Here is a 13,932-nt window from a genome sequence, read left to right as displayed (position 1 = left end):
AACTGCCTTTTAGTATTGAATGGCAATGGTTATTAAGGTGGTGTTAGTGGCAGGATGTTCCTAACGACATTAAAATATAGAAGGGTTGGTGCATGTACATGTACCTTAATTTCAAAGACAAAAAGCCATTAGTTTCACATTTTATTTAGTTATGACTAAAATCTGTGTCCGTAGCATATATAGAGCAAATTGCGATTAACATTTGATTAAAGTACAGATATTTGCATATATAACTCAGAAATTAATAAGTTTATTGATTAAAAAACATCAAGAAAAAAAAACAAATTCAGCATTTTTTTAAAAATAATCTGAAAAATCAATATGCTAAGTAAGCAAGATTGACCGATATTTTGATTGTATGATTTTGTGTTTGTCTTATATAAGGTAACTCGAGTATGAACAGTAGCTAATAAGCTCTCTTGCAAAGAATGAGCACACTCAATTATGCTTGCAAATTAAAACTATTTTTAAACTATAAACCTTTCAACACATGTATCAGACATAGTTAAATGGATTGATATGATTCACAAAATGTCTACATATGTTGTTCATATTTTGTTCATGATATTGACTGGTTGCATTCTGTATAACTGCACATGCATAGGGTGTGTATAGGTGCTTGGTTAAAACATGTACAATTTAACCAATGTATCTTTGCAAGCATGGGAGACATTTAATTACAGCATTGTATGTATGGCAATTCCATCCCCAGTCCTTGTGAAAATCGCAATATCTAAGTTAATCATGTTTCTATTGTATTGTTGTTGTGACAAGATTAACAGGTTGAAAAATTAACTTAGAGTAAGCCAAATTTAGTTCAGTATCAAAAGGAACTCCACTCATACAAAGTAGCCTCCCTTTAATTTCCAGGAATCCTCAACATAAGACATGTGAACACAGTTAATGAATAAATATAAATAGTAAATATTGCACATTCCAGTAAAATATATATGTATGCAAGAAATGATAAGAAAATGTGATAACAGTATGTACAAATGAAATGACAATCCAATTCTTATTCTTTAAATGGCACACTTCATTACTGGTATATGTTGGGCATATATTTTGGTACTTTTATCATCTTTTTTTAATGTGGATATTTTCCTGTTTATTTCAGTTTAGCACTGATGCATTGTTTCTACATGTATATCAATCAAGTGCTTCATGCAAGACAGTTATCCTTCTACATTCATATTGAGCTACAACCGTTAGCACTAAGCCATAGCAAAATGTCTACAATCACCTCATCATTATTTCTGAATATCAAAAAGGGCAACATTTAATCTAAATTAATGAATTCAATTTATTCTGCAAAAGATGATACCTAATACATGTATGAATACTGAAATGCATTAAGGCTTCATAAATAGCATGATCCAATGGCACTGATCACAAAACACTGTCTTCAAAATGTTCACACATAAACATGTAACATGTTTCTCTATAACAAAGGAAACTGATTCTTTAATACTGTTTTTAACATAAATAGATTGATGCACTGAAAACGTATATATAAAGATGCCATTTTTAACAACAAAATATGATGCTAATTAAAAGTAATATATTTCCATCAATAGAAATGCTTTGTTCAGCACTTAATTCAGATAACATCCCAATATGTTCAAAATTCAGACCAAGTTTTGATGACGGCACCCAAGAGAACTATATTATGCCATACCACATCATAAATGGGAATGATATAAACTAATGGTGAGAGACAAACTGCTTCCATCCCCGAGTGTTTTGAGTAAAGATACTAAATAAAGTTAATGCTAGTATAATAGTTTCATTGAAAATAATGCATACAGCTAGTGAGTGCTATCAAATAAAATAAAATAAAAAGGCCTGTAGGGTAATATGAAGTAATAATTAGACTGTTTAAATTAAAACAATATCATATTAAGTTTCTAGATTTGAGCCGGTGTCAGGAGAGCTTGGGGCTGGATGACTTGGGACTGGAGGGTGGGGAGGTCGGATGAGTGATTCTGCCGGCTGAGTTCTTCCGTCTTCTCTGAGACAAACGGCGTGCATGTCGCATGAAGGAAGACTCATGACCACTCTTCTCGCCAGGGTCTAAACTCCCTAGAAAACAGAGCATAGTTATTATTGAAGTGCTCAAACCTAACGCAAGAAGAAAGGTGAAGAAATGGCAGGTTCTTCAATCTAAACTTAATCTTTTCCAACTTTATACAAGTGCATTGTATACATATACATTACATATTATCATGAATATGCTACTTGAATGATTTTTATTGCTCAATGAATTGTTAATTTCACAGTATGCTGATTTTACACATTATAATGCAGATGTAACCATGTGAAGACTACTCTTAAATGTTATTTATGCCAAAACTAAACAAAATGACAACACTCGAGACAATTAACTCGAGACAACTTTTTCATGCATAAAATCATCTAAAACCCTAAAATGCTCCTGCCATGCATGGTATGTAGACTTTAAACCACTATGCAGCAATACTATTAAGGGAGGAGTCAAAGAATTGGAATTAATGAAAAAATATAAATGATAAATTCTGAAGATTACGTAGAACAAATAAAAACAAGAGATGTTAGTGAAACATTTATGCCCCCTTGGGAGCCAAATTGTTAGTAGGATTTGGACACTTAAATAAAATATGGACAATCAGAAAACCTTTTTTCAGCTTACAGTCACACTGACCTTGACCTTTGACCCACTGACCTCAAAATCAATAGGGTTCATCTGCTGGTCATGACCAATAAGCCTACCTAGTATGAGGTCCCTGGGTCAAAGCGTTCTCAAGTTATTGATCGGAAACCGTTTTTCATGTTAAGGTCACACTGACCTTGACCTTTGACCCACTGACCTCAAAATCAATAGGGTTCATCTGCTGGTCATGACCAATACACCTACCAAGTATGAGGTTCCTGGGTCAAAGCGTTCTCAAGTTATTGATCGGAAACCGTTTTTCATGTAAAGGTCACACTGACCTTGACCTTTGACCCACTGACCTCAAAATCAATAGGGTTCATCTGCTGGTGATGACCAATACACATACCAAGTATGAGGTCCCTCGGTCAAAGCGTTCTCAAGTTATTGATCGGAAACCATTTGGTATTCCGACCGACCGACAGACAGACAGACCGACCGACCGACCGACATGTGCAAAACAATATACCCCACTTTTTTCAAAAGGGGGCATAATAATATGAAGATAGTTGAAGCTTCAATGTCATACAGTCTATTTCAGATTTGCTGAAACCTTTTTTGTAATTGTCAAAGCTGTTGTTGTTTTATTTGTAAGGATGCAAAGTTTTCAATTTGAGAAGCATATCAATGTCAGTACCCTGCCAACAATGTACTCTTATGTCAGGTCTGGTATTGCATCATGGATAGGATAATTGACTAACATGCAGATATAAAGCTGTTGAATACATTCATTCAGCATTCTCCTTTTGTACTATCTCATTGTTATATAAGTAGCGAACAGGTTAGCAATGACACATGTACAGTCATTCACAATTGCAATCTACCAAAATTTGTTTCCGTACTGGATCAAAAGCTCATAACTTCTTGGGTATATTGCTAGGATTAAAACCATTATACTGATTCACTTTTCAATGATTTTTCTGGATCCATTCTTAATACACAATACACATTGACAACAAAATTACAATATTAAATACAATAGTAATATCTAAAGGATCTAAGAAAAATTCTACAGAAAAATGTGTGCATGAAAATAAAATCTTTTTAAAATTTCATTTTCATACTCACAAAAAGAATTGTAATGCCAAGATTTAATACATCAGAATTTCAAATCAATTCAATAAAATGTCAGTAATTGATAATTCAGGCCCCGAACCATCGGATATACATGTATACTCATGAAAGCATGTCAAAGTATAAAGTTCATTCCAGACTTCAGAGTATTCCACAAACTTGGCATAAGCATGAATGAGAGGTACAACAGGTTAATGAGTTACAGTTACCTACCACTCAACCAATTTTGAACAGGTCCGTGAAAACTAGGTGAATAAAACATACAGAAATACAAACTTAAACACTTGTCAACATTTCACAAACAGAAACAAAACTTGCTGAAATGATGACATTAACAACCGTAATACTAAAATACACTAACATCAGGATAAAAGTTTAACAGCTACAAACTCAGATGTAAAAATTGTAGGATTCAACTCTCTTGCATGCTAAAGACGAATCTGGAAAAATGGGTTCTAAAATGTTAAACAATGTTTTTTTATAATGTAAATCCCTTGATTTCACATGTAAACTAATCATGACAATACTATATGTGCATTGTTATCATGCAATTGGGACTAAAACTTGGTAATGCCCGTATAAAGGCACAACTTAGCAACAGCAACATCCTAGGGCTGTCACATGCATGGCTAAAACACTTACAATGAGGACCAGTAGGAGTAGGGATAACAGGATAGACTACACAACAAAGCACACCTCAGTCTACCACAATGGTCTATTAGGATGCACAAGACTGCAGGCACTCAATGCTCATGATGCAAACGTGAGCCACATCAGGAGTGAAGGCCTAATGACATTAAAGTACTAGAGAAAACAAATCAGAAACCAATAAATCAAAGGCTAGCGATTATGAACTCAGAAAACCGGTATCATCTACTCATTTTCTTTACTGGAGACTCCTGTTTTTAGCTTACTGTGTATCCATGGGAACCAACCCACCAAAAATCTTATGTTGAGTATAAACCATATAAAGGGTCCAAATTAAATTACCAGAAACACCCAATTTGTCAACTGCGATAAACCAAGGATCCCCAGCTGAGATTTCCGAAGAGATGCCTAATGTGGCTCCTCTACCACATCATCCTATATAGTCCTAATGTGGCTCATCTACTGATAGATTTTAGCCTTACTATAGGGTAGAAGTTTCTGCATCTTGGACCACCATATGGTGTGGCCCATCATTTCCTGTGAGACTATGAAGGCGCCGGAAACCGGTCGGCCAAAAAAATCCCCCAGGTGGGGGACTGTGAATGGACACTAAAAACAACACGTAGATTGGTTATTCTCATATGCAGGGGGACTGTGTTAAAATACTCAATAGTTTCACTTACAAATATGTGATGCTGATCAATTTTAAGGGTGTTAAACATTGAAAAGGGAGAATTTGATATTGCAAAATGAATAGCACAGCCAAAATATTAAATCACTTTTCAATACAGTAGAAATTTGGTAAACAATAAAATATACATGTATTGGTATGCACAAAATTCTTTTTGATCAGCAAAACAGAAACTGTTGCAAAGGGCTAAATTAGACATCATGAGAAAAGAAAAGATTCCAAAAAAGCGAAGCAACAGATTTTCATTGCTGTTAAAACTAGAGGCTAAATAACCATGCAGAGAAAAGGTGAAGTTGTAAAAAGGGATTATAAAAAAATCTACTGTTACAAAGTTTATCAAATCAGAAGATTTCACACAAGTCATATAAAAATGGTAAATGTATGTTTTTCTACATTATTAATGCTTAAACCTGAAGATAAATTAAAATGTAAATCTTTGCTGAATCCAACAAATTCAAATCACATCCATATTATGTATTTACATGTCACTAGATTTCCTTTAAAATTGTAAAATGGATGACAAAATGACCTCTGTAACCTACATAAGCTATGAAGTGTATAGGTAATGCTTCTTACCCCTGCTCTGTCTCGAGGGTGTTGGGGAGACCTGGGTCTCTATGGTATTCGCTTTGCTGTTGTTGTTGTTCTGACTAATCTCGTTCTGAGACAGTGATGTTGGCAAGGCAAGGGAGGAGTCAGATGGAGATTCCACAACTGAAAATGTGCACAAGTTTGATGTTCAAATACAATCCTATGCCAAGCTAATCATGTAAGTGATGTCTATAAAAAAAAATCATGAAAAAGCCGAAATACAATAAAGTTTTTTTTCTAAGACCTGGTTTGATTTGAGCTTACAGGTTTGTGCCGATTTCCATACACAAATTAGAATCAAATTTATATCATCAGTATTAAAACAGGAGACATTTGTAAAAAACTGGTTAATTCTTTGGTTTAAGCCAAAATGTTTTTCATTGGTCAGCATTTATCCAATAATTACTTATTAACCAATCAAATATTCAAATTGTGCACTGTCTAGCCTTAAAATAACCTCAGGACAATTTATTTAAGTTTAATACAATTGGCTGCTTAAATCCATATCTTACTGGTGGAGTTAGGAGGTAGAACTGGAGCAAACACATCGGCTGCAAAGTTCTCAAAGATGGTTTTGTCCACGTGGTTCCGCATGACTGAATCAAAGCAGCGAGACCGCTCCTCAAAACTGGACAAAGGGTTAAGGAATCAATCGTGTATACGTTAAAACATGTTCATACGCCAAATTAGAGTAAACTGAAAACGTGTCTTTGTTTTCATTTAACATGTGGACAGTTTCATATTTCTGTAACGTCAAATGCAGCAATTCAGTGTTGTGTCATGTGCTTTTGGCCTTTATATTGAGCAGTTCATTGTGCAATGGTCTTTTTTGAACTTTGAAAAATATGCTTAGACATTTGTTAAAAATCATTGACCATTCAATTTTGGTTTGAAATCAGAAACTTTTACTCATCAAGAACAAATGAACAAAGGCTCTCCATGTGAAGGATACTATGAGTGGTAGAATGGTTTCTGAGCCCGTATGACTCGACTGGCGTTGATGGCGGTGGCCCTCACAAGGCCAGGTAGAACTTTGTGATCCACTATTGCACCATTGAACAGTGGTCCAAATAGTGGTATCTGCAGATATATAAAATATTCATACATTATAGAAATCGAGTGAAACATTTGCGTCCCATCACAACATTATCACAAAGTCAGAAGCCTGGATTCAGATCTTGACATCTTAACATCACTTGCTAAGCTATTTTGAATCTTTAGAATTTTACATCAAATGTATTAAGGTGTTCAAAATGTGACTACTTTGTAAACACTTTTTTTAACAAGTCTTATTTAACACAATATAAAGCTGCATTCAAAAACATGCCAAAAACAGCTTCTTATTTAAACACATTACAGCAGAGCAGTTCTTACTTCTGGTTTTCTATCAATGTGTATGCGGTAGAGGCCACATGGAAGGGGGTAGATGATGATGAGTACATCTCCAAACTCTGTGGGTATGATGCCCCGTCTGTAGTCCCGGGTATGTTCTGACCACACAATGTGAACCTCATCATTTCCAAGGTGACGCATCTATGAAATGATATAAGCAAATGATAAAAATAAAGGACTAACACAACACTCCTCATTCTTTATCATGCTTTTGCCATGATCACATATACATGTAGGCCTGTCTGGTAATCTTGCCTACAGATTGAACAATTTTACCACTTTCACCAGATTAATTTCAGAAATGTGTTACATTCCTGGGCCCAATTTATCATGTTGTCATATTTTTCAGAAAGAAAGTGAGTGTCAGCCGCATATATATAAGTTATAAACTTTGTTTAGTTATAACCAGTATCTGTTAATATAAAAGGGTCTCTGATGTTATGTAACCTTGATATGCCTGGACTCCTCACTGCCCTCAGGTATTCTGGTGGACACATGGTAGACTATCTCAAGGGTGGGCGTTGCAAAGTATGGGGCTGTGTCTCCAGTTGTCTTGTTCTGCTGTAGACCTCCAAGGAAACCCTTGTGCATCTCCAAGTCAACCTGCCAGGAGGAATGAATAGTTTTCCAGCCTGTGCAACTGATTCTCGAACACATATCAATGTTAATAAGATAAATTGTTGGACTTGAAACATTGTCAAATTAGTTTGAGCTAATACTTAAATGGTGCAAGAAAGAATTCCTTTGTTTAAGCGTATGTCAAGTCTAATAAGAAGTTTTATAACACTTACATGCACATTGTTAACACTTATTGGGGAATCTTTAACTATTCAAATTGGAGTTATCCCAATCATAATTAAACAGTAGCATTTTGCAAGTTTGTTGCACATACCTCCCAGCCTAGTCCGGCCACAAAGTGCTCGAAGGCAGCGCTGCTTCCTGGGTTGGACAGGATCGAGTTCTTGTCTTCCTGACCCTCAGCCACATATATCACTGCAAACTTGTGGGTCTCTCGACTGTACAAGAGAGAGAAATACTCATCAAATACTGTAGGTTGTTTTAATTTTGCTCAGTTCCTTGTTGGTTATTTATTTGATAAGACCAAATCTGCAACCCTAGTGGCAAACATGTGTAAAATTATTTGTGATTGAATTAATTATTGCTTTGTGAAAGATGGCAAATGAACTTGACTATAACAATAAAAAGTTAAAGATAAAACTTGAGCAACAAACAAATAAAATCAATTTGAGCAAACTGTTTTCCTATCAAGTACAAGTTTTCCAATCAAGTACAAATTTATATCAGCCTTAATATTTTTAAAGGATCACTTACCATTTCTGTGCATCCATGTTTTTGATTTCCCTCAACAGTTTATCAGTCTTCTTCAATAAATCGAACTGGCACCTGAAACATTTAAGTAAATGTAAGACTGTTGATGACACTGACTAAGAACATCCATAACAGCATAGAAGTTTTGCAATCAATATTTGCGTCTTTTGGCTACAGTCAATGAATATGCAAAAATGAAATGATCAAACTGAATTTTATGAAATGGTATAAAACTGATGTATCTTTCTTGATTTCACATATTATGTATGAATATTTGTCTTAGCAAAGTCTAGATAAAGTTCTATTATGATTGAATTCAATTAACGTGTGTGATGTCTAGGTATTTACTTTATTATCATCGAGGCTCTTATAATTGCACTGGGGCTCAAATGAAGTTTCATGTATGGTGTAGACCTTGTGTGTGTACTGGCTAGCTTATACTAATTTATTTCAGCTTCATTATGAAGCCAGCTGTAACCTGATAGGCCTGTTTCCTGGGTAGAAACCAGTTAGCATGTCTTTTTTTAGTCCATTAGAATGTGCCCTCAGTGGTGCTAGAACCCACAACCTCCATTTAAAGAAATGTGTGACTAAGAACATACCTTGTATGGTTATGAAAAATGTGAGTCCAAGGGGATGCATTTATGTAGATTTGGAAAGGAATCACTCAAGATTTGGTTATGTGTGTACCTGTTGTCCCAGGAGAGGAAGCCCATCTGGTCTATGAGCATGCGACACATCTGGAACGGGGAGCTCGGGTCCTGGATCTCTGTAGGCATCTGGGGACGTGCAAGCATGCTGCCATACACAACACAACATTAATAACAGTGTTATATGGATCATCTCATAACACTTTAAACAATTGCTGACCTGTATTGTTGTATACAGCTTAACACTGGGAGTTATATTCTTCAAACCATGTTTAGCTCAACTATGAGATGGGTAACACATGACTGTTCTACAATAAACGGACAAAGTAATATACCCGTACCAGAAATTTGAATTTCATTACTAAAAATATTACTCAATTTTCTGCAATCAAGTTTATAATTGTTGCTGTGAAAAACCTGTTATGTTAAACCTTATAAGCCTGAGATAATGGTACGATATCAATGACTGTAGTCATTAACATTGCATGGATTGTTTATCATTGAAAGCTCTTTGAACATGAACATTCCATAAATATTTATAACTTCTTTTCATTCTATATCAGTATGTGTATACCACGTGACAAATGGAAGGCAATATTTTGATTTGAAAAAAAGACTTTAAGCAAAGATAACTTCACTATTTCTTCACCATTTTATATGAAACATAGCGCTGTCTACACCGCTTACAGAGCCCTGCCTTCGGTCTTTGACCAGAGTTTAATTGAGAGTTTCATTCTTTAAACACTTCAACAAACCTTTTCACAATACGGCCGTCTGACGGAGCACTGTCAAAACATTATTTTGGAAACAGGTTTGTCGAAGTGTTTTATGAAACTAATGACTTTATCAAATTTCGGTAATAAATCAAATGCGGAGCTCTTTAAGTGGCATAGACTGCCTTTTGTTTCTTTTAAAATGGTGTTGCAAAAGAAAAGTAATTTTTGATTTAGTCTTAATTTTAAGCATAATGTTGCCTTCTGACGTAGCATATATGCAGACGTAATTTATAACATGGTATACACACACTGTATATGCAAGTAAGTTTACATTCTGTTAATGTTTTCAGAAAAAAATCAAAACTTATATTACGAATACACAATCATAAAACATCATTGAGTGTTTTGATATTGACAATGTCTGTAAACTTTCTTGCCAAAACAAGGACTGTTCATGTTATCTGAACAAATGATAAATAGTCATAGTATTAAACAACTGCAGTAAGGCAGTGGAACAACCATCTTCAAAAACAACTGCAAAGAAAACGCTAGTCTGAAGCAAACATATGCCTGCTAAGACAACAATCAATCATTATTTTCCTGACCACTGTTAGTTCTTGTAAACATTCACACAGAAATGCAAACACAAGTTCAAATAGAGTTGTGCATGCTGAGAAATGAAAAACTTGTGAGTTTGTCCTACAAAAGCCTGTACAGCATTAAACCGTACAGTGGATACAAGCAGTAAATATTATCAAAATTAAGATTATTATAAATTACATAATATACAAAAAGTTAGGATGTTTAAATATTATGACTGGAAACTTTGTTATGGTAAATATAGTTAATTGCATAAATGGGTGGCAAGTTTCAAGACATACCGTACTAACGAATAATCTAACTAGCCATACTCTGTATAAAATACCTACAAATGTAGAAGTGAATGCAAAATTGTTCTATCTTGTGTCTCTTTATAGAACCTTTTTGCTATCATCTCTCAAAATGCACTATATATGATAACATTCTCAGTATTGTTTCCAGTATAGCTGTACCACATTCTCACTAGTCTGACATACATTAGAGTCATTACAAACACAGGCATAGCACCGAGGGCAAGACAAAAGTATAGTCTATACCACCATTATTAACACATTCACATTTCAATACTGGTATTATTATAAAACTGAATACATCTATCTTTTCCATACAACAAAAATTCCTCTTCCATATCAGACATTCACATGCAGTCTTTTTTATATTCATAATTGAAAACTAATGTCCTCTCTATCATATTAACAATTTGTTCACTTGCAATAAGAGCATTACATAAGCGTGTCAACTTTCAGTTAATCAACGGGCATAATTATTGATATAACTTAGTATTTCTGCCGGTTTCAATGCAGATATTTACAGCATGGGCATGTTAATTTTATTGTGGACATAAAAACCAAAATCAATTTTCACAACGCCAATGACAATGACTCAAAAGCTATGATAAAATCTCATTTGTTTGCTAAAATCACAACAAATACATAGATTGTTGGTAAATACTCCTTCTTGAAAACATTGAATAAAATATTTGGCAAGATCCTACTGAAAAATCTTCAGATGTCAACCTCAGACAAGAGCATTGAAACTGATTGCCCACACTCATCTGCTTTTTTTTTCTCAGTAGACAAAAGGTACTCAATAATTATCAAGCCAGATTTTAACTCATAGACAATCTATATACATGTGTCATTGTGATTGTCTCTAGCTTGATGTGTACAGAGTTTTAATTGTATATTAGTTTTCGAGTTATGGCCACGGTTTAGGTCTTTACACAAGGATGATGCAGACAAAGACAACCAAGAGTCTATCACTGTGCAATGCCACGATTTTTGTTCTCCAGAAGAACAGATGAGCTTGTATATTAAGACGGAACAAACTTTAGCTATGAATAAAAAGAAAAAACAACATTTTTCTAGAAGTTTTAATCTACATATAGTTTTAGCATCTACCAAAAATCTATAAAAAAAGAAATGTGATCTACGTGTGTTTGTGTGTGTTTGGATCCTTATCCCGAGTCAACAATGCCACAAGAATACTGAGACATGATATAATGAGAGAGTTAGGATTACAAGAAATCTGAGTACACAGAACACTTACAGTTCATCATCCATGCGTCTGGGTGAGCAAGAGTAAACATGGGCGTGTTATCATTCCCCGAGCTTCATTTTATGACAATATCTCATGACTTAAAATATGCTATTATACCTCTAAAACACTTTCTATGTTAAGCAAAGACATTAAATGATACAAACTCTTTATAGATTACTACAATTACATATTTAAAATGCAAGAGTAACAAGGCAGTCTCATATCACATTCCAAAATGCTAATTTATGACCAGATGGGAGCATGTATATACTCAAAATCATATATATATATATATCATCGGCTAAAACACGGTATTTGTCCACCTAAGTGTCTCACCAAGGTGGAAAAATGAACTTCCATGCAGGGCCATGAAATTTTGTCCATTTTTAGTTTAAAGTTTCAGTCATTGGAAATGATATTTGTTTTCCTACAGTCGCTTTTATAAATTTATTTTTTTGGCGACTTTTACATACAGGTCAGTGTAAGGTTACAGACACTACAACAGGCATATAACAACAAAGATTTTAATGGAAACAAGTCTGTATTACTCAGGTTAACACAGAAAACTAACAATTAGAATGTTAACAAACAAATGCATAAAATCTCTGCTTGAGATAAGCATAAAAAAAAACATATTTCATCCCAGTTGCGATGAACTCTAAAAATTGACAAAAATGATTACACAACTTTAACTGTAACTTTTAAAGTTTGTAGAACCAAGTGCCCCAAGCACATTGTTTTTCTAAAATAAACACTTTTCCTATCAAGTATAGTCAGTTTCTGCTGTTTATATCAATAGAACATATTATTTGTATGAGATAGAAATAGACTGCACTACGGTTACGGACTCTACACATTGTAAGAACCAACACATGCTCAACATTTTCTATTTGAAATACACATGTTTGTGTATTTTCAACAGATTAACTTTAACTTTGCTGAGTTCCTGTGTATTGAATTTAAAATGACCTCTTTCATTGACAAGTTCAGGAGCTTCTAGCTTTGAAATGATATGTTCTGTTGGCTCCTGAGAAACGTCTGACTTCTCAGGCCACACATATGCGTTTCCAGCTTTCTTCATATATTTAAGCCCATATTCTGTTTCAGATTTACTTGTAATTTCAGCAACGTAAACACTTATGGGTCCTTTTCTCGGTTTGAGCCCAACGGTAACAAAATCACCAGGTTGAAAGGCTGTATCTTGTTGGGATGTTGTTGCTGCTGTCTCTTCTATTTTTCTCCTCTTGGCTTTTGGTTGCTTGGTCTCCGATTTTCTTTTCAAAGTTATTTGTTTCTGTCCTTTTGTTTGTTCTTTGCAGGTTGCTTTAGGCTGCTCCTTGTTAGATGGTTGTTTCTTCTTTACATTTAGTTTTTCTTGGACTTTACTAATAACATCAAGGTTTCTTTCCTCCCACTTATTAACTATGTCTACATTCTCACATTTTGATGTTACACCATTCACACAAGCATCACAGTAACAACTAAGTTTCCTTGAGTTCAGCTCATAGTCTTTACCAATAGACTTAACAGAGTGCAGCTTCCGTGTTCCAGTTAATGTTTGTACATTTGTTTCTGGTCGGTTTCTATTCACATTTTCAACAAATACAAATTCTCTTCTCGACAGAGTGCTTTTTACAGTGTCCACTACTTCCATATTCAGAGTTTCTTGACAAAATTGGTAAACGTCTTCAGCATTACCAAGAACTTTCCTGTTACTTATTACAGCACGATAACAAGCATTCTTTACAGTTGCACCCAACCCATCACAGACATTCTTTCCATGAGACGTTTCAAAGTAGTTTCGAGTCATTTTGGGCTGCTTTCTGAGACTGATATCAGCAAACGCCTTTTTCCCCTTGTACTGGGCTGCACACCCATCAGTCCACTCGTGGAGTTCACCAATCTTCACCCCTCTGCTTTCTAGTAATTTAATGGCTTGATTCTCGAAGACAATTGCTAAATCCGCATCATGTTTGGTTTCTTCACTTATTCCAATGATGGCATGTTTTACTG

The 13,932-nt window shown here is 34.7% G+C and overlaps 1 protein-coding gene across 8 annotated transcripts in view; it reads right to left on the bottom strand.

Annotated features, from left to right (window-relative positions):
* Positions 1 to 134: 134 nt before the first annotated feature.
* LOC128209910 (ral GTPase-activating protein subunit alpha-1-like) overlaps positions 135 to 13,932 on the bottom strand; it is an 87,606-nt gene continuing 73,808 nt past the window's right edge. For 5 of the 8 annotated variants that reach the window (XM_052914172.1, XM_052914177.1, XM_052914173.1 and 2 more), the window contains 10 exons: positions 11,929 to 11,946; positions 9,105 to 9,212; positions 8,418 to 8,489; positions 7,978 to 8,101; positions 7,533 to 7,688; positions 7,068 to 7,226; positions 6,646 to 6,773; positions 6,206 to 6,321; positions 5,679 to 5,816; positions 135 to 2,082 (listed from right to left, as the gene is read on the bottom strand). In XM_052914172.1, the coding sequence (XP_052770132.1) occupies positions 1,925 to 2,082; positions 5,679 to 5,816; positions 6,206 to 6,321; positions 6,646 to 6,773; positions 7,068 to 7,226; positions 7,533 to 7,688; positions 7,978 to 8,101; positions 8,418 to 8,489; positions 9,105 to 9,212; positions 11,929 to 11,946 (1,177 nt within the window). In that variant the 3' untranslated portion in view covers positions 135 to 1,924. Of the gene's footprint in view, positions 2,083 to 3,976; positions 4,009 to 4,893; positions 5,021 to 5,678; positions 5,817 to 6,205; positions 6,322 to 6,645; positions 6,774 to 7,067; positions 7,227 to 7,532; positions 7,689 to 7,977; positions 8,102 to 8,417; positions 8,490 to 9,104; positions 9,213 to 11,928; positions 11,947 to 13,932 lie in introns of all 8 variants that reach the window. The other 3 variants (XM_052914176.1, XM_052914178.1, XM_052914174.1) reach the window with 3 other exon arrangements.

Source organism: Mya arenaria, chromosome 11 (genome assembly GCF_026914265.1).
Source record: "Mya arenaria isolate MELC-2E11 chromosome 11, ASM2691426v1".
NCBI classification, from domain to species: Eukaryota; Metazoa; Mollusca; class Bivalvia; order Myida; family Myidae; genus Mya; species Mya arenaria.
Note: the sequence above shows the minus strand (reverse complement) of the source record. Positions and strands in the feature narration are given on the sequence as shown.